Source organism: Haliaeetus albicilla, chromosome 11 (assembly GCF_947461875.1).
Source record: "Haliaeetus albicilla chromosome 11, bHalAlb1.1, whole genome shotgun sequence".
Classification (NCBI taxonomy): Eukaryota; Metazoa; Chordata; class Aves; order Accipitriformes; family Accipitridae; genus Haliaeetus; species Haliaeetus albicilla.
This window is the reverse complement of record NC_091493.1, coordinates 24,288,734-24,309,865: the sequence shown is the minus strand read 5'-3', so window position 1 is coordinate 24,309,865 and position 21,132 is coordinate 24,288,734. Positions and strand designations below refer to the sequence as shown.

At 36.9% G+C, this 21,132-nt stretch overlaps 1 protein-coding gene across 1 annotated transcript in view; it reads right to left on the bottom strand.

The window, feature by feature from the left end:
- The window catches only part of DNTT (DNA nucleotidylexotransferase), a 97,392-nt gene that overhangs the window by 11,009 nt on the left and 65,251 nt on the right, over nucleotides 1–21,132 (bottom strand). The window contains exons 9-10 of the mRNA XM_069796686.1: nucleotides 17,274–17,537; nucleotides 15,746–15,829 (exon numbers count right to left, since the gene is read on the bottom strand). Of these exons, the coding sequence (XP_069652787.1) occupies nucleotides 15,746–15,829; nucleotides 17,274–17,537 (348 nt within the window). The remainder of the gene's footprint in view (nucleotides 1–15,745; nucleotides 15,830–17,273; nucleotides 17,538–21,132) is intronic.

The following is a 21,132-nucleotide window of genomic DNA, read 5'->3' as shown; positions in this document are numbered from 1 at the left end:
AGTTCAGCGCTTTCATATGGAGAATAAGTGCAACACCTACAACAAGTCAGAGAGGTAAAACTGAAGAAAATAGTGAAAAGAAATTTTCAGTGGAATTTTAGTACAGACATTTCTGAATTGGTTTTTCAGGTAGATGTTAACTCACACTAAAATCTCTAATAAAATTACTCAGAACACTTTACTCCAACCAAAATTTACAGAACCATACAAATCTACTCCAACCACCAGCCAGCCAAAAAGCAAGAACAAAAGGGCACTTAGAATAGAAAGTAATGGAAAGAGAAGGTGGGGAAAAAGCAATAGTCTAGATAAACTTCTTAGGGTCTCAGTAAAGCCATGCAGCAGATAGAATAAAAAAATACTAATTAACCTGGTTTTGTTTTATCTTAATGGATTTCTGAGAGAGTGGGTTTCTGAGAGGAAAGTGCAGGTAGTGCCTGCAAAGTAACTCAGCAAGAATAGCAGCTGCAAGGGAGGGTGAGGAAGGATGTTGCAAACTTAAAGTGTTTCAATCACTTCTTGTTCAAAATTTGTTTACTCACAAAAAGATATTCCCACCTTCTCCACTATCAAAACCAATCACTTTCTGGAGTGGTTTCTTGCAGACAGAGCTTATGCATTAACTGGGACAGCTAATAGCTCTGAAAGGTATAAGCCACAAGGTTTGAGAAAACCTATGAGAAAATGCACAATAACTCTCCATAGCAGTAGAAAGGAACAGATTTTAAAGAAAAGAAGTATTTTGCTGAGGTTATTAACAAGGGCTTGTGTCTATATTTGAATTTACTAACCTAAAGACAAGCAACATTACTTGATTAGTATGATTTATAATAAATACGAGATGTGAGTGAAAGCTAGCCTCTCTCAAGCATATTTCCTTAAAATCTTTCCTGAATATCTAACTCCAGCTCTTACAATGTAGAATTTGAGTCATTGAGCATCATCCTAACCAAGACAGCAGGCTGTGATTTTATTTTATATGCTATATGTCAAAAAGGAATGCATGTGGTAGTACATAGAGATGTTTACTAAAATAACTAACAGGAGCCCAGTGCTGCCATCAACACTTAAAAAATATTGACATCAGTAGCAGAATTTGGTGATATCAATGTTTACCCACAGGGACTATGATTCTATTTTCTTTCAACAGCTGGATGTGCGCCTCCTTAATCCATGTATTTATGGCCATCGATAAATGGGTGCAGACCCTGCACCAGGATTTCCATCTGTCATTCAGGTCTGTCACATTCTGCCATGCAGCCTGCCTTCAGCATTGCAACCAGCTCCACTCCCTTTTATTGACTTGTAATGACCAATATGAAAGCATACTTCGCAAACGCTGATCATGAAGCCAGCTATTTTCTCTTCCTTCTCTATGCTACTGTTAACTTTACAAGAATGAATGTTGTACATCTTTGGTAGAAAACACAAATCTGCTCAGAGCTTCAGTGTAGCAAATAGCTTTGCAATTTTATACCAGTTACAGACCCAGAATTGTGTAAAGCAACTGTAGAGAAAGTGTTACAGAAGATCCATAAATTCCTGCAATATACTGAGCGATATGAGGTTGAGTGCTTTCAGTCTACAATGAAAGTATGGGAATACAATGTAACATCAATCCATAAAATGGTGGCTACTTCTCTGAAATCATTAGCTGACTCATTAGGGTAGACAAAGTGCTAACAAGAATCATTGTAATCAGTAACTTTCACAGCGAGCTAAATGGTTTTATGGAGAGGGAGGGGAGGGAATAGAGGAAGGAAAAAAAAAAGTCCAACTAAAACAATTTCCAGATAAAAATGCATACAATCCTGTCATTATATAAGACACTTCAAATAATTGTATTCAATGGTTATCTTGTGTAGTATGAACACTGTTGGAATGTAACATGGAAAAATGAAGTTTCTCTATGGTCCTGATATTCATACTGCTAGCCAGCCTGAGAGGGACAGCATCTTATTCCATCACTAGTCAGTCAGACAGCATTCTCAGAATAAGACACTGCTTGATGAAAAAACACAAGAGAGTCAAGCCCTAAGGAACTGTGTAGTAACTACCCATTAGTATATTCTACTCTGAGTAGTATTTATCTTCGCTATGGTCAACACACGTATATATGCTATAATATCTAAGCATCTATCTTCTAGTACTTTCCTAAAGAATAGGACTAACAGCTTTCAGGTGTTTTTTCTTCCTTGTTTTTCCCAATCTTTTCTTGTTTGGTTGGGGGGTTTTTTGAGAGAGAGGTTTTGTTTTAAGACTGGGTGTTGGTGATTTTTGCTTTGGTTGTAATTGGACATTTTGCTAAATATTTATGCTATGTTTATGAATGAGACTATCAACAGTACAAACAATTTCATGATAATTATAGAACATAAATGCTGAAGTACTAATTGTGCTAGAAATGTGAAGCATTTCATCAAGTTCAATAATAATATTCCACAGCACTGTGTAGACACTGTGCATTTTCCTTTTGATGGTATCATAACGGTTTTCAGTAGCAAATAACCTGAAGTGCCTCTGACATTATATTATCTCTAAATATAATTTTCATGTTTAACTGGTATTTTCTGTAGTAATATTCACATCACCATGCCTACTTTAAAATAAAAACTAATCTGTTCCTAATCCAGCTACAAATAAGATGATAAATAAATCAGAGAGAAAAAAATTACTCTTTGAAATGACATTACAACAAACCATGATTGAAAAAGCAGTATTACGAGCATTACCCATTGACTCAATACCCTCAGGCAAAATCACGTGTAATGGTATTGATGCAAAATAGTGTGGTGGAATTTATTCTAATAATTCTGGGCATGAATAATTTTTGAAGGTAATAGAAGCCAGAATCATAAATTCTCATTTCATTTTACCACTGGACATGTCCTTTGCTTTTAATCAGAAATACCATACTTGAATGTTTCTCTTACAACTACTCTCTAAATCTAGCTATAGGTTTAGTCATATTAAATTTCTGAACAATAAGAAGTATATTCACTGAGAAAAATAGAATAATCAGGCTAATATTAGGATATTCTAGGCAGTTATCCTATTAACTATTTCATAACATGGAGTAACAAAATACCTTCAGGCCTTCTACATGCAATCTAATTGCTACAAGTAGCTTTGATGAAGGAGAAAGAAAAAGGCCAGTGCTGATGAGCTGACACATTGAAAAATAAAATATTAAAAAACATTAATATTATCTGTTGACTTAACTGAACAAGCACTTTTTTATTTGCTAAAATTTAGTTTGTAAACAAGCCCACGCTATGCATAAAATAGAACTCTTCTCTGTTTAAAATTACAGATGTGTGGTTACTTTGTTGCAAAACAGTACATAGTTATGCATCCACTCTCCCGCTACAATTTTAATAATTAAAAACTTTCCACAAGAAATAAAGAGTATAATACATTACCATCCAGACTATAAGAATATGTTTTCAGTTTTGGGCACACAAAGTGAAGAGAAACTTGGAACTTCCTATCTGACAACTGAGGCAAAAATTTTAACACATTAAATAGCACGTTGTTGTAAACAAAACCAGAAAAAAAACTTATTGTCCCCTGTAGTTCTCTGACAATCTGTGTCCTATCACAAAGTCCTTAAAAATATTAACAGGGATTACTTTTCCACTTTATCTATACTTCTGCTTTGCTTTAAGTCTGTGTTATTTACAGTAGCTTGAACTTGTCAAATACTCTTAAGTTGACTTATTGTATTTGTCTTTATAAAGCTTCATATGAATGAATGAAACAAGAAAAATGCAGAATCCTCAATTTTATGAAACACAGTTGAGTGTAATTCATATGGGATTATTATAAACAAACCACTTCAAAATAACTTTAATGAGATTGCAAAATCAAAGACCTGCAATCTAAGAAATCCCAGAATGTGGTTGATTGTACTTTAACCTTAATTCTGTTTTCCTATGTATATGCATAAAGACTTCTTTTTCTTCAAAGAAATACTGCTTCCTTCAATTCCTCTAAGGTACTTAGGCTTCTTTCACTAGGCAGGAAATATATTGTGCCACAGGGCTAACAAATATTTGCTGACAGCCCTGGCAACAATCTTGGGTTGCAGGCCAATGTGGGATCAATCAGTCTTAGCAAGTTGAGTTTTTACAATCTGTATCTGTTCTAGCTCCCTCTCTTCCCTACTTCCCTATACTAAATTGTAGCCTTGATCTCTCCCCTCAGATTTCTAATGTAACTTCAGGCTCCACTCATGCCATATCCAGAGTAAAGTGAGATAAGCATGGTTTAGTCAGTTACTTGGGGCAATTGAAAGTTTACCCATTTCTTGTTGCCAGCTTAGAGCATTAGCCTGATGATGAATTTAATTTATTTTTTAGTCCATAAACTTCCACTCATATCTTGCCTGTCATTCTTTTTTCATGCCCCTTTTCAGCTCAGCCTCTTCAACCAGCCCATATTCTTTTCCACAGTGCAGCTGCTAATCAAATATACCCTTTCCTTTCCCTGTCGCTTTGTCCAGTCACTCTGCGCTTCCTTATCAAATCTGTACATCCACCACAGACTTCCCATTCTCACTCCCACTCCATAGCCCATTTTCCTTTCTGGCCCTTGGCTCTTTCCTTTTCCAGCTTCCTCTTTACCTAGCTTCTTCCCAATTGATTTCTTTTTAACAGAAAATCTGAGACTATGTTACCTGCTTCACATTCAATAACTTACCCAAGCATACTGATTGAATAATTGAATTAAAACACTTGAAAATGGTTGGCTCTGTACTGCCCTAGAAATTAAAATGAATAAAAATATAGTCAAAATATTCTAGATCTGCACTACTTACGCATTTTGAGAGCTCTCTCTTTTCATTAGCAATACAGGTTTCACTGAACTATTCAGAAAACACATCAAGCAAAGGAAACAACAATTAGGTACATTTATCTTTGTGTTAGATGTACAGCTTGCTATTACAAAGGGATTAAATTAGTTAAATATATACATGAATTACACACAGACTTTGTAAAAATGAACAATCATATGGTATATGTGAAACATTTAAACTGCTAAGAGAACACTGGGGAGAAGCACGCTTTGGAAGAAAATACATAATCATTTTTTAATTTACCAAGAGGTAAGGAAAGTATATTATTTTAATTCCTAACTTTTAAAAATAGACCAGGTGCAAAAAGAACAAATCCCTCAAATCACATATGCAATTTCCACTTTCCTGAGAGACAGAGAGAGAAGAATTGGAATGTAAATTGAAGTATGTGCATCTGTTTACAATGACTCAGTGTTTAATTGTAGTAATGATTGTATGAACAACTGATCACATTGGAAATCAATATTACAAACTCTGGATCTTTATGTTTACTTTAGCTTTAATCCAGTCATTACTGCAGACATCTAAAGCAAACTCTGCAGCTGCAGCATGTTTAATTCATCAAGATGTTCTCAAGGCTGACTATCACACTGTTATAACTTCATAGTTTTAGAGCAGCATCTGCCAAAATAAGACTATAACATGCAGTTTTTAAAGAATCGTAAAAAAAGTCTCTTTAACTGTGCAAGTAAACTTCTGCAGGCATCTTTTCTCAGTGAAAGGTAGTGTGGAGTAAATGTTCTCAGATGACACAAGAAAACTGATTTTGAGACTATAACTACTGAACACACAGTCAAAATGTGTGAATATTACACATCTTTACATAATAAAATGAGGGTATAGAATCACAGCCAGCTCTTCTTCCCAATGATACATGTTTTTGAGAAATGACGTATTGGGTAGTGACAGAAAAGAATCAAAGCTTTGAAAACAAAGCTGGCTTTTTATTAGGAGACCTGTTTATAAAGTTCTGGAAAGTTCAGTAACAGGCCAGCCATCTGCAATCAGTCTGGCTTCGTCACAGCTGTTTCCATCCTCTAAGCCAAGCTACCACATGAACATAACTTTTCCAACCAATGTGGTCAATGTCCGGTAAGAGTTTTTTCAAAATAAAAGTTACTGGCTAAGTGGCATGCCAGCAACAGGGACTTAGACTCAGCCAGGGAAAAATTTGAACATCGAGGGGGAGGCTAGAAGTTCAAGTATGTTGCCAGGCATGACTGAAGGGGCTGCTGCTGCAAACACCGTGTTTGTCTGTGAAGCAACTACTTGGGCAAAAGATGGGTAGTAGCAGAACTCGGCAAAGTTACAAACGCCCTTGAGCCAGCTCATCAAAGCATTACAGTCATATAACAATCATTTACCTGGGCTGCCATCACACCTTCATTTGGCTTTATATATGCAAAGACAGACAAGGCAAGCCCCTCCTGAAGAGTCAGTTAAGGATTTTCCTAAATAGAAATGCTTTCTGCAGGCAAGTAATTAAAGACTGTGCAACAGTGATCTTCGGCGTGTGGAAGAAATCCCAGGATAAATTTCCCCTTTCATGCATATACTGGTTTCCCAAGGAAAACTTCTCTTAAAAAAAACAGTTAGGAGCATAGGGTTTTACTATTTTCATTGTAACTGAACAGCACTTAATGTTTTGCAAAGCTGGGTCCCATTATGAAGTTTTCAGAGCATCTTGTGAATTTACTATTCAGAGGAGTTATATAAACCGCCTCTCTCGCTATTCAACAACTAAATATCATTTACTGCCATTCAAATTCACACAATAGTTTTTAAATGCAAAATTGTCATCAATCATATACAGTCTTCTGCGTAGAGTGTCATATTTTTTCCAATATTTCTTTAACAATAGAAAACATTAAGGCAGCTATTTCCCGTCTTAAATTTTCATAGGACATAAAACTAATAACTGCTTTCTGCTCCAATGATTCTTCAAAATAACACTGAGCTTGTGCCCCTCCTCTTACAAAAACTCAACAACCTACAATGTTAGTGCAAGAACATTCATATGCTAATAATTTAATCAATCTATTATACCCTAGGAATCCCAGCTACTCTTTTACAAAAAAGCAATGGTAATTATTTACTTCATTTAATTTTGCTGCCTTGAACTGCATAAAGTAATAACTGGACTTAAAAGTGACTTTCTGGAATATTATTGTGAAAACATACGGGGTTATATAAGATAAAAAGCTAAATCTGCAAGGCAAATCCAGCCCTCAGATCCCACAACCAGCTTGAGAATTTCTGCTGGGTAGCAGTGTGATAATGGTGCAAAAAGAGACACTTTCTACATGGCCATGATGCAGCCGTGAAGCTGTTCCATATGCCATCCCTAGAAATCTCCCGCCACAAAACAGAAATAGAGAAAAGTACCTGCAGCAGCTTAATGCATCCAGCCCGTTCCACCTCTCATTCAGCCTAACTCCCACATGCTTGCACATGTGCTCAAAAGGCAACAATCTCAGGAAATATATCATTCAGAACTTCGGGCATGGAGCAGTTGAAACTAGTTCCTGTTTTATGCAGAGTCTTCTACAAAATGGGGAGTGCTTACAGATCAGACACTGAATACAGCAGACTTCTGCCAGGCTTTTCAGTTCTGAGTAACTGCTGAAGAGCAAATGGCATCAAGAATAGTGAATACACCTTGAATGAAAGGAAGGAGCAATAGAGAATCCCACTACAGCTGAAACTGTGTGAAGTACGGTGAGGAAGTTTTAAACATCTTTCTTTACTGTGGCTACAAGGAAGAGTTTCCAAATAGTTACCAAAATATAAAAACAACCAAAAAGCAGCTTATTTTCTGACAATATGGGTTCAGAAGTATTCGGTAATGGTACTAGTTTTAAATTAATCCAGATAAGAGAGTTTAGTTAGGAAGTAACAGTAAAAAAGGTTGATAAATCCTGCATTTTAAAAACCCAGATTTATCCATGGTATAAGTGGTAGGGCTGGGCTTTGCATAGCACAGTAGACCTTTCAGAAGCATCATCTGTACTTAAGTTTGGGGCATCCTCACACCAAGCTCTATAGAGAAACACGATATATGGATTCTGCTGGCTGAGAATCACTGGAGTGCAACTTCCCAGGATTCCCAGAGAAAAGACAGTCCTAGGGAACAATATTTCTACTTAACACATGTATAGTCCCACAAACATAATATCCCGTTGCCTTGTGAACAGATCTATTCAGCAAAACACTAATGAATTTAGTTTTGTTGTAATTTTCCTACTCACCTAAACCTGGGTGTTACATAAAAATGATGTAATTATCAAGATATTGCCCTGAAAAAAAAAATAATCCAACAGAACCTAGTTTACCAGGCATTTTTAAAAATCTAAGCCTATCTGAGCTCCTGCCAGCTTGCCCATCTTCTCAACAACTTGCTTGACACTTAGTGGGAGTTCAAATAAGTCATTGTAATTCCATCAGAGCCAGGATCCCCAGAGCTTATCCTCCATGAGCCTGAAACATCCAGCCAAGCTGAGTGCCTCAGAGCTTGGAGCCCCAGGAGCTGTCTGAGCTTTGGAGGGTTAGAACAGTCTGGTCCATGGATTGTTTCCAAAGTTGAGATTCCAAAAACATTTACCTTTGCAGCAAGTGTCAACATTTTGAATTTCCCTCTGATTAAAAGAACAAGCAAATTTTGAATGATCAAAATTCTTCATTAAACATTTATTCTTTCTCCTAGTTATAGGGAAAGGCAAAATGCTGAGTGATCGAAATTCTTCATTAAACCTAGTTTTTGCCACAGTGGTTAACTACTTACCCTTACTGTACCTTTGCATTGTGGGAATTAGGTTTTACTGTTGGGAAGTAAGATCAAGGAAGGTTAAATGACCTGCTTAAAACTACAGAGAAAATTTGGCTACAGTGTGACCCGAGTTGCAAGCTATTAGCCAAACCTCTGCACCACCCTCCTTCCTCAGGCCACATTACAACAATATGTATGCTCTCTTCAGCTCACACAATTGTTACTTCATGCTAAATGTCAAAATTCCTTCTCAAAAGTTGCCTTTTCACAAGCCAAATCAGGATTAAAAGAGGGATGAGAGAACATGAAAACCTGAAATTTGTTTGAATATGCCCTCTGATGTCACATGTCTGAACCAGTACATGATCTTTTGGCTGACTGTAATCACATCAGTCTACCAGCCTGACACAATGCCCTGTTACAAAGTGATACAAGAAAAGGCATATTTACTAGGCAAGAGTGGACCTACTGCAGAGTAAGAAAGGGCACAAATAGAGTAGGTCATCTTCAAGACGTTACTCCCAGTTTGCATACGAATGCCTTCCACACATGTTAATAGCTATTCTTGATTGTTTTCTCTGTTGAGCCAAAACACCAGCAGTGTGTGCAAAATTTTACACATAAATTTCAGAGTGATTTGGCTGTGCACGTAAGACATTTCCAAGTTCAGAGCTTGGACACTGCACAACCCTGAAGAATCTAACTGATAAAACATCACATTATTTTCAGCCTGCTCATTCAACCTTTCCTTTAAACACTAACAGTTATCTAGGCTGTGCGTCTTCAATGGGAACAGAAGTTTGCGGGACAACTGTCTTCACAATCATCAGTGTAAACAATTCAGATACCAGTGACAGGCATAATGTCTTAACAATCACATATGTCAGGGTTTCTGGAAGCTGAAGAAGGACCTTTTATATCCAGTGACTACACACAGAGAACAAGAGGGAGCAGAGAGAGCTTCAACAGGCCAGACTGCAGCAAATCTATAGCTGTTTATAACAAAGACTGGGTATCTGAATTGGATCTTCAAATGAATGAGCCATGAGAAAGAACAGGATCGCAACAGTCTGGTATTTATGAACTGCAAGCTGCAACCTCAGATAACATCCAGGGACACAGAGTAAGGGCGGGGGTGGGGGAATCCAACATATTTATGGTCCTGTAAGAACAGGAGGGTTTAAGAGTATCAAGCAACAAAATGGTTTTGCAGCAATGCCAAAAAGCAGCTAAGAGCAAATGTCAGAATAACAGAAGGTAAAACAAAATTAGCTTAAATTAAAACAGCAGCTTTTCCTGGTGATAAAGTTTTTGGAACTTGAATTTCATTTTAGTGCTTACAGTGTGGAATCTAAGCTATATTTAAAACTGATTAATTTTCATTTCAGCAGAAAGACAGCTTATGTCTTCCAGAGCTATGGTAGCTTTCTAGGTAACTCACAAGAGTCTATTGGATCCTTTCAATACTGGGGTAAGGAAAGTAACTTCTCAAACTGACATTTTACACCACTAAGTTGCAGCCACCCTTTTTACAGTCATTCCCTGGATTTTGAAGTGCTATGAATAGTACCCAGGAGAAAGTAGACAGCAACATTGGAGTCTACAAAACTATTGGAGTCTACAAAAGTGAATGAGACGATGTCAGATTAAGAAGAAATGGAGACTTGGATGAGCTTAATCATAGAGCCAAAGTAAAGGCACAGAGAGTACAGACAGGTAATAAGACATTATATTTATGGTGGAGCAAACTTCAAAGTTAAAGATGATGCTAAGTTTATAAGCTGACTGGACCATAGCATTTCATATTCTGGAGAACAGGAAGTTTTTCCTTAAGTAACATTCTTACTGAAGAAAAGCACACACTTGAGTCCGAGAGCCATTTCATGGGAGAACAGTAATTCCACATTAAGTCTTACCGACCCTCTTGGTGAAGAGTGCAAAAATCCAATATAGAGTCCAGCTTCAGACACTCTGCAGTGCCCTTCTGCATGACAAGGATACTCTACTCTAGCTAATAGCACCAGAGTTTGGTAAAGAAGCAGCCAACAGCCTTTGCGGTTCCTGAATCTTATTCCAGGTTGCTGACACTGTAAAAGGGGAGAAGCACTCATACTTGAAGGACAGCTACTCCTTTAAGAATAGAAACCCTGTGGTTTGCCAGCCACTTTAAAAATCACTTTAAAAATAATAAAACATTAAAGTGAAAGTAATTCACACTTTTATTGCATTCTCATGCAAGCAGATGATAGTTATTCAGCTTAAAGACAGTTGTTTAAAACTAAAACAGGGTTTAGAGCTGTATCTTCTTTAGTTAGATCCACTAGATCTCTCTCCATTTCACCCAGTTAAAACTTGCTAACGACTGCCCTAGTACATCACAAACTTTTAATCATTGCAAAGAAAGTGCCCTTCAAATCTCCGTATGTAGCGAACTGCATATATACATGCACACTAAAAACTGCAGTTCAGACAGAGAACTGATGACTGCGTTACATAAATACCTAACTAAGGTCAGTGCTTACACTTCTGTTAGCTCCTGATTAAGTCTAGACACAACGCATGTTGTAACCAGAAGTTCTTTATAGTGGATTAAGCGATAAATGACCCCCAATCCAATGCAGAGGGGTGTAAAAACAACCAGTGATGCCATGGTTTCCAACTTAAAGACCTTATTTTTTCTATGGAAGAGCCTATTCTTCAGGTGACCTGACTTATGGTTCACACAGAAAAATTAAATTCTTCTTTGCAAAAGCACTTCTACTTTACTTAGAGAGCATATTGTTCATTCATGAATCAGGAAAGTTTTACAGTGAGAATGTTATTGGCCTGGTTCATAAATGTGTCGTGCCATTTGTAACCAGGGCAACAGCAGTAAGACACAGGGAATATAAAATTTCTTTTTCTTCCTGATGGCTGATCCATGAACTTCTTCATTCTGTAACTGTGGGAATCATTGTAAGGTTTGATCTCCAGCTGATGTAAATCACAGAAACTTCAGACTTCAAGTTGGTATATACAAGTGCTGATTTCCATAGCTTTAGGACACAGTTCTAAAGAGGCACAGATTTGGACATCCACTCATCTTTTTATGAAAAAGAGGCTGACAGATAATTGGTAGTAAATTTGCAATTTTTGTTGTCACAATTTTCCTACCAAAGGAAGAGCTACAAAATGACCTTTTTATTACAGAACTGAAAAAACAATTAGTTTGATAGTTGCACGCTGTCTTCTAAACTCCACAAATATATAAAAAAGATTCACACTAGGAAAAAAAAAAATCAAGGCTGAGGAATAATTTCACAGTGTAACTTTGTAACGAGTCCCTGGAGGAAATATCTGTTCCTTTTGTTCCCCTCTGCAAAGCTATGTAATTGATTCCTAACTGCTGTGTTAATGCTCCCTATTCCTGTCAGAATCCCTTTGGAAATACACTAAAGTAACCAGGACTCTCTCCTGATACAAACCCTTGAAAGTGTGAATCTGGGATTCTCTGACATGCATCACATTTCAGACAGTGGGCCACAGAGGAAGCTTCAATGCCAAAGGGCTGATAAATATTAATATAGAAGAATAAAGTATACCAAATTATATATTGGAACATAGAGTAAACCAGGAAACTGTTGTCTTTTATAATGAAATACAATCTGTTAGAGGCACTGTTACCTTCCATCAAAAAAAATAATAATCAAAGTATATCTGCTACAGCATGGTTTATTAACTTATACCAGCTTGCAAAATTTTAAATGACAACAGGCAAGTGTTTTTAAAGAAAGGATTTGATCTTCATCAGGATCGAGAATTAGTTTGACTCTCCCTGACCTTTCCATCCCTTTTGCTGTACACGCACACAGAGTAATAAAAGAAGGACGAAGCAGAACAGATTTGGCCCAGCTCCTGAATTATACCCCAGTTCCAGAGTTGTGCATGAAAGCTTGTCTGCCTAGACAGAGCCAGTGATATCAGGTAACCTCTCTTCAGCAAACAAGGAGAGAAATATGGAAAAGATGATTCAGTTTTTACCTATGGTGCCTAATTAACCTTAATTAAGGTTGTACTGAGGGATCTTGATCAGCTTGCACAAGGGATATCTGCTTCCTGATTGTTTTTAGCTTTGAGAAAGCTCTCCTTTGAGAAAGGAAGATTTCTTACCACAAAGAAAAATGTCCTTATTAAATACATACGCTCATGTTCCGATCTAAATTTAAGAGATGGTACAGATAAAACATCCATGTTTTTAGTGTTCCCCCCTGAGTCAAATGTTTTTTAAATAAAAGCACTAGAATTACAGTAAAGATACTCTAGTCTTCATAATTAAATTAAGAAAAAAAAAAACCCTAAACATTTCACGATTTGGGTATATGTTCCCTGAAACAGCACTAAAGTTACTAATTATTGTAATCACTGATTTTAAGCTTACTAACCTGATGTCTCTAAAAATTAATCAACCTTGGCAGCCACACAACTTACTGCAAATTTGTCCTCTTCCACTATGGGTCATCATCTCAAGTTTCACAGTTATAGACACCATTGCTGTATTACGCACATTCGTGACTTTATTACACACTGGGTGGCAGTGTGGAAGGCTTTTTGTTCAAAATGCCCTTTATGGGAATAACAATAAAAAATTGCAAAGTTAAAATAAGAAAAAAATTATTTTAATTTAACACATTAGATTATAAATAGTAGAATACTTAGAAGGGCGAGGGGTGTCTCCCTGCTTCTTGTTAGAATGATACTACTTGATAAAAGACCCTGTTTTAAGTAGATTATAACTTCAGTGCTGCCTGGTCTAAAATTTTTCATGTTACATATCTGTCTTAGAATTTTCTTTTTTATGGAAAATTTCAGCTGATGTAATTTAGCTATTTCTGAGAATGCAGCAGAGACAAGAACAGTATTCTGCCGTGTCAACAGATTAACATGACTTCTTGTTTTGAAATCTGTAGTACATCTGTGTTTTGCAGCAGAAAATAAAATTTGGAAGTAAACTGGCTGTGTCTGGGATTAAATGAGAAAAGGGAGACTTAGATATTATTGTGGACAATGATGGACAGACTCAAAAGCAGAGTGCCTCCACAAAAAGGGACAATTGATCCATTCATGTCCTTCATTTGATATATGGAAGTCCTAGACTTCATGGTCAAGACAGTTGAAATTTGCCCTGAAGGTTTGTTTTGTTTTGTTTTGTTTTTTCCTTGCCCTTGTCATAGAATTCCTGCATTATTATAAGTAATAAGGAAAATTTTGTAAGTCTTGCTTCTCAATCCTCTCACTAATGCTGTTTCTTCAGTTTGGGGCAGTGCAGTGGGGAAATGTAAGTTGAGACTCAGCCTTATAGAAGGTCGGGAGATTCAGTTACAGCTACAGCTGATGGCTTTGGGAAACATGTCATGGATATACACATTTCTATGTATTTTTCAAAGTCCTGAGGCAGATATTCAACAAGAGAAAATTCAGGCCAGACACTGCAAACAGGGGGCCCTTCAAATCAGTGGATTTTTAGGGCCTTAAATCTTTCTCTGCCTCAATTCTTTACTTGAAAATTTGCGAAGACAAGAGCATCTTTCTTCCCAGAGGGTATTGTGAAGATAAACTCATCATTTATCTGTGAAACATCCTGGCTAGTCCAGTGAAATACACATGGAAACTCACATTTTCTTTCCCAGAAGGTTTTGAATAGTATGTAAAGCCTAAACACAATAAAGAAAAAATTATACTGATTGATGCTGTTTGTGAATGAACAGTGTCCATTTTGCATCACTGAACACCTCAGTGTTCTGCATAAAAGCAGCAGATATAATGATAGATCCTTGTACACCAGGCAGGAAAATTTTGCTACACACAAAAAATAACACTGGCATTTCTTAAATTCTTTGTATTTCCCTAGTGCAGTTATCTGTTGCACCCAAAAAGCTATTTAACAGAGCACATATTAACTTGCAGATAATAACATTTGCTATATTATGTTGAGGCAAAGAGTTTATGTTTTGAATGTTTTCAAAATATAAAAAACAGGCAGAAAGACACTGACGTCATCCCTGAGTTAATGAAGAAACTTCCCCCCTTAGACGTCTGATAGCATATTTATCTATTATGCGATTATATATTTTCTTCTGAAGCATCTAGTATTGACAATTGTTGGAGACAGGATATTTGACTAAATGGATCATTAGTCTGATCATTTCCCCAGGTTTCTATGTGAACTGAGGATGCTATAGCATCTGAGCCTGACAAGCACATATGGAGGCAGCTGAAATGGAGTGAGGGCTTAGATCACAGCTGCATCTCACAGACAAACAATGAGACAATGCTGCATGTAAGTAGAGATGCTAAAAGCAGTCTCTGTTCTATAACAAATATATAGGAAAGATTAATGTAAAATCTTGACATGGTACTTTTGCCTTCCCCTATAATGACATCAATAAACATCTTCAATATTGATTTTTGTTTATTATTAAAATGGCCTAATACAAATACAGACATTAAGCCAGATAAATGCAGAGATCAGTATAACTGCAGCCAAGAGCATTTAGACCAGAAATACTACCAATTACTACCAAGACTGGCAAGCCTGACTAAACAGAACTCCACATAGAATTCTGAATGCAGGGCTTTAGAAGCAGGATGATCCCTGATCTCCACTTAGTATGATACCCTACAAAAACTTCCTCAGGCCTTCTAGCTGAGCCTGTACCACTCAATATCCCTTCTTCCTTCGAAATGTCAGCACAATCCCTGTTGAAATTGTGCCTGGGACACAGAAATGACCTTTCATTCTGAAACAGGACAATAAAAGACTTTTTTCAAATACTTGCAGATGAGGTGCTCTCAGTTTTGTGAAGGTTGCACAGTTCCTTCCAAACACCATTGTCTAATGTATGTTTCTTGTTATATTTCAGAAATTACCTCAGCAATGCCAAAAAAGATTTCTGGACTTACTTGTTCAGATTTAATCAGGCTCTGTCAGTGAAACTAAATCTTGCGAAGGTGAGACTGTTTTACCACACAATAGATAGAGAATCAAGCTAAAATATTCTATACACTTAAATATAAAAAATAAACTGAAAATGTAGACTCGGAAATAAAAACAAAATAGCTTTATTTCTAAGAATAAACAGTACCTTTCTCCTGTCATATAAGGAATGGTTATCCAATATCATCTTCCTTTCGTGAGTAGCATACCTCCGCAAATCACGTCCAAATTGCTGTAAAAGATATAGCAAATACCAGCAATTCTGACAAACCAAAATTGTTATCCTTTGTATAAGAGTTCCAACACCAAACCAAATAATAAACTAACATGTAAAAATTACCTCTATTAAAAGACTACAGCCTGAAAAAAATTGATCATTTGAAAGGACAATATTTTGATAGGCAATGGTCCATCATTTCCGTTGGTTAGTCCAAGAATAGTTGGGCACTGTGCGACAAAGTAAGCCTGTGATGGGCTCCCACACTCTGTAGGTGAATTATCTCAACAGGGAGTAGGAGATGAGTGAGGCAGAGAAAGATGGAGTCATTGCCTACTCAACCAAAGGGCCTCACAAAGTGCATTTTTAGTGTAGACACCCACCTACGGAGCTGAGAGAAGGGCTTTTAAGTAGCCAAATGCTTCCAGGATAAGAAGGACCCCAAAGTCTGCAGAACTTATCCAGGGTCCAAATAAATACATTTTATTATCTCAAAAAAGAAAAGTGACTGAAGTAACTCATCAGCTCAGCAGGAGAACACATCAATTGCAACATTTTGCCTAGTCTATAACATCCTGCTTCCAATTAACCTGAGTAGAACAGAGTGGCAATGCACCTGTACTGCTTCTAGCACATCAAAAAGAGTGTTCAGAGCAGGCTCAGCAGCTCTCCATTATACCATGTAATCACTTCCTAAGAAAATGAACATCAGAAGGCAAGCATGTAGAACAGATTAAAAAATAATTCTGTTTGGAGAGAGACTAATCATTTGAGTTTTGAGTTTGCATTTAGATAGAATTCTTTATTTTGAAAATACTGTACTATTTTATATTATACCCACTGTGTCTATTGTGAAAGTAGCTATCATTTCAAGTTTTCTTCAATTAGTAAAATATCAAACAAAACATATTTTATTCTAGTTCAAAACTAATGTGTAAATTCTAAAATTTTCCAATATTTTACAATTTAAAACACTCAAAATACAACTGAAACAAAACATTTTATCTAATCCAAAAAGAAACATGTAAAATTGTTTTCAATTTCCTACAAAACAAATTAAGTTCCAATTCAGAACATCTCTTCCTCAAATGTTTAATTTCCTGTAAAATTCTGTGACACTTTCCTAATCATCTCTCTACTCAGTAACCATTTAAATTGCTTGTTAACACTAGCATGATGTAAAAAGACAACACAACTGACTGAAAATCTAGCTCTTCAGTCCATGACCCTAAATACTAAGCTTCAAGGAAAATAGATGTTAACTCCTCTAGAGAGATATCCATAAATGTCAGTGATGAGTTCATCAACTCCAACCTACGATCACAGGTTGATGACAGCATGAAATGTGACATGTGGAGAGAAGGAACATTTTTTAAATATCCATGAACTCTGAATGGTCCAGCAACAGCAAAAATAGGTTAGAAATGCTGAGAAAACACCGACTGTTGTGGTTACTTACCCTGGAGCCTGTCCAGCCTAAAAGAGCATACGCATATTGCTCAAAGGGGGTTATGACCAGGTCCACACGGATTGCCTTCCAGTCTTTGACTTCTGCCATATCAAATTTTTTTGACATGTTGTAACTGCTGTTGTCTACTCTTGGCTGATACAATTTTAAAATTGCAAAACACTTCTGAAAATGATCCATGGCGTCAACTTTTCTGCTTGGTAGCTGTTCCTTTACAAATGTTGATTCAATGATATCACAATATAGAAGTAAGCCCTAAAGAGAAGACATTGCTCACATTGAATTGCTGGACTGGTTTTACTGTAATTCCAGAGCTTCTTGGCAGTTGTCTTAAAAATTCATGGAAAATGCAGTTTCAGTAAACACAGAACTGTGCCCGGCCAAATCTGGGCTAAGCAGAGACATGAAACAGCTGTGGCTTTTTGAAAAATATTAGCAGACCCTTTGAGGGAAATGTGCAGTGGTAGTCATCTGATAGTGGCTATGTCCTGCCCTGTACTAAGGAGACAATATTTGCAATTCTTCCCCTCCATCCTTTCCTCCTAAGCCTTTTATAGTTATGTCAACAGAAACTTCTGTGTAGGGATTGATGCTTTCCCACATGGCAGACATCTAGAAAAACAGATTAGTCCGAAGCACAGTCTTGCTGACAGATGCCGAACAGAGCATTTGGACTGTGTCTGTTGTGTGAGATTTCCTTGTGACAAGGTCTGGAGTCTCCAGAGAGATGGAAGGGCCCTGCCCATGCCTTCTGTTTGAAGGGAGTGCACCAAAAAAATGTAGATCCTCAAGAAACAGGTTTTATTAAAATAAAAACAAGATTTTCTTTTTATAATAAAGAACATTCAGAGTAAGAAAAATTGAAGTAATGGAGCATTGTAAATTAATTCCTTCTAATCCAGCACAGTAGGAAGGGTTGGGTGGAAAGAGGTCGTGCTTTCTTCCAGCCTTGCTCTGTAGCCAGCAACCTTTCAATGGCTCCTGGGGTTGCAGCGAACTCTGCACTATCCCTTCTAGGCCCTTAGGAAAAGCATCTTTCTGTCATTCCTCTGGCCTGTCTCTGTGCCTGTTCTTTGCATTTCTAGGCAGCTTCCAAGGCTACTGATTTCCTGGACAGCTCAGATTTACCCTGCACTCCCAAAGCTTCTTACAGCTCTGCATGTTCAGCTGCCCTCAGGTAAAGCGCAATCTCGCCTCACCAGCCAGAAAACCTCTCATCACCCGAAGCACAGCACCTGGGACAAGACAAGGAGCAGCCTCCCTCTCTCTGCTGCCCGGCACATCCTTTTTAAAGAATACACAATCAAATACACAATAGCAAAGAAATAAAGCAGATACTTTCCATCACACTGCTTCCTTCCTCATCCTTGAGTCTTCAGAATAGAAATGGAGCTTGATACATAATAATACGACAATGCTCAGTGTCACTGAAGCCATCTCTAGCAGAAGGGCTCAGCTGGCAAAAAGATTCCGCTTTCTGAGATTGGTTCCACATGACAAAAACACTTAGATGTGTGCCTAAGTCCTGGTACACTCACCCTTAATTTAGCTTTTATAGAGTCATAAAATATAGAAGACCACTGTGACTGCCTCATCTGAGCTCCTGATTTCACAGAAAGTAGAGACTTCTGAGAATTGCCTTTGCAAAAGAAATTTAACTTTGTTACAAAGGTTAGCAACAACAGTGCATAAATCACTTTCTTCATAGTCTATCAGGTGTTTAATTGTTATTACTAGAAGGAAAACTACTAAGCTGAACTTACTAACTTCATGTTCTGACTAAATAAGCTCATTAGTTTTCATCTTCAAGATCAACAAGCCTACAACTGTCACATGTCTTTTCATATCTCCTTTTACATTTCTTTAAACCTACACATCGATCAAACCCACTTCTCAGATTTCCCACTGATGAGATGAATAGACTCAGTTTCTTAAAATTTCCATCATCAGGATTTCTTTAGGTCCTTGAATCAATTTTTTGTCTCTCCTTTTCAAGTGCCTCAAATGTTTACACATTCTCCTTCCTCTGGACTAGGAATTCTTATACTAGTCTCACCATAAAAAAAGCATGATCAAGAATGCCTCCTGACTTTTAGTTAACACATCCCTTAATATATGGTAAAGAACCATATTAGTTTTGTGTTGGTTTTTTTTTTTTAAATTGCAATACTGAGCTAAGCATGTATAGAAATGTATAGAAGTGGTTTTATTTGATGGCTGTCGATGGTTAACTACAATGGTCTCCAGGTCAGATCTCTTACGAACACAGGGGACAATGAACTGATTTTTGGAAGAATATCTCCATATTAAACACCAGGTTTTGATTATTTCTTTTATATAGTGCAAGTGTGGTAACTTTACATGATAATATGTTCAATACCTTGGAGAATACTTTACAACAATAAATTACTTTTATTGCTCAGAGCTATAATTCTGGCCAAAAAAAAGCATAACAAAAACACTTAACAAGTTTTGATTTCCATGAAGAGACACTGATAGGTATTATTATATTTTCAGCCTCCACGTTTTTGTTGATGATAGTTCCAAATTAACAATCCCATTATTTTACTGGGAATCAGTCACAGGTTGTTTATGGATCACTGGGCCAACTTTTTTAATGATAACTCTTTGACTTGCATTGACGTTCTTTCATTTCTTTGGATTTTTTTCCTGATTTTCAAGATTTATTATAAACTAATATGAGAAAACTCCTTATGTAGCTCTTTCTCTTGAATTACTAGTTTCCAAGTCTGCTGATTTGAAAATGCTTAATTTTAGCAGGTATTCTCTCACATCTATCTTTAAAACAGATAGTAATTTTTTCTTAATTTTACCCCAACGTCACAAGGCACTGATGCCTGCTATTTCCAAATATAGACTCAAAACAGCTGTTGAATGTTAACACATAACTGCTTATTATCTCTCTCTTTTTGATGAAACTGTGCCTGCCTTCAGGTTAATTTTGTTGCTTTTAATGCTAAAAAAAGCTTTTAATCTCATTGATCATTGACCATTAATTGATGACTTCAAGCTTTGATTAAGCACTGACATTCTTCCCATTCTCTATAAAAATCTTCTAGCTACTTCATCAGCACTTTCTCATCTTTTGCTTCATTTTCCTTTTTGGTCTTTGAGATTTGAGGCATTACAGAGCATGTCCCGGAATGAATCTAAATAATTTATGTCCCTAGGCAGAATCCTAACTAGATTAAGTTTTGGTAAAGTCTTATTTTACAGTTCCAACTACATTAAGTTTTGGTAAAGTCTTATTTTACAGTTCCAAGTAACTACATTTCCAGTACCTGTATGGTGTTTGTAGACAGTGTGCTCGGATCACCAATTTTGCACATTTGCCACCATCTATATAAGTGTTTGTGTCCTCTTTGTTCAAGTGAAGTTGAAATCTCCTCAGTTTTGGTGCAAGAAATCAGGAATTAAATCCTATCTTTAGGTGGACTACAAAAGGAATGGAATTCCTACTGTAGATAGGAAGTCTTAGAAGGAGTTTTGTTTCTGATCACTTGAGAAATCCAGCAAGATATCACAGCCTGCAGTGGTTTCTCTCTCTAGGGGCAAGCAGACAAGCACCTAGAGACTGTTTTGTCTCAGTGAGATCTGGGGACAGTCACACATGGCCACTAGTACCCCATACTTGGATTTTTAGCCTGTAAGCTCTTGAGGAGATATGATTATGTATTACCTGTGTATCTGTAATAGATAAAATGGCCTTGACATAAAATGCTCAGGCCTTTTAAGACGTTCATTTTTAACTTTTAGTCATACATTGTAATCACTGCTTCATCAGTATTTTCATTCTAATGCTTAGCTGTGTTATCACCTTACAGATGAT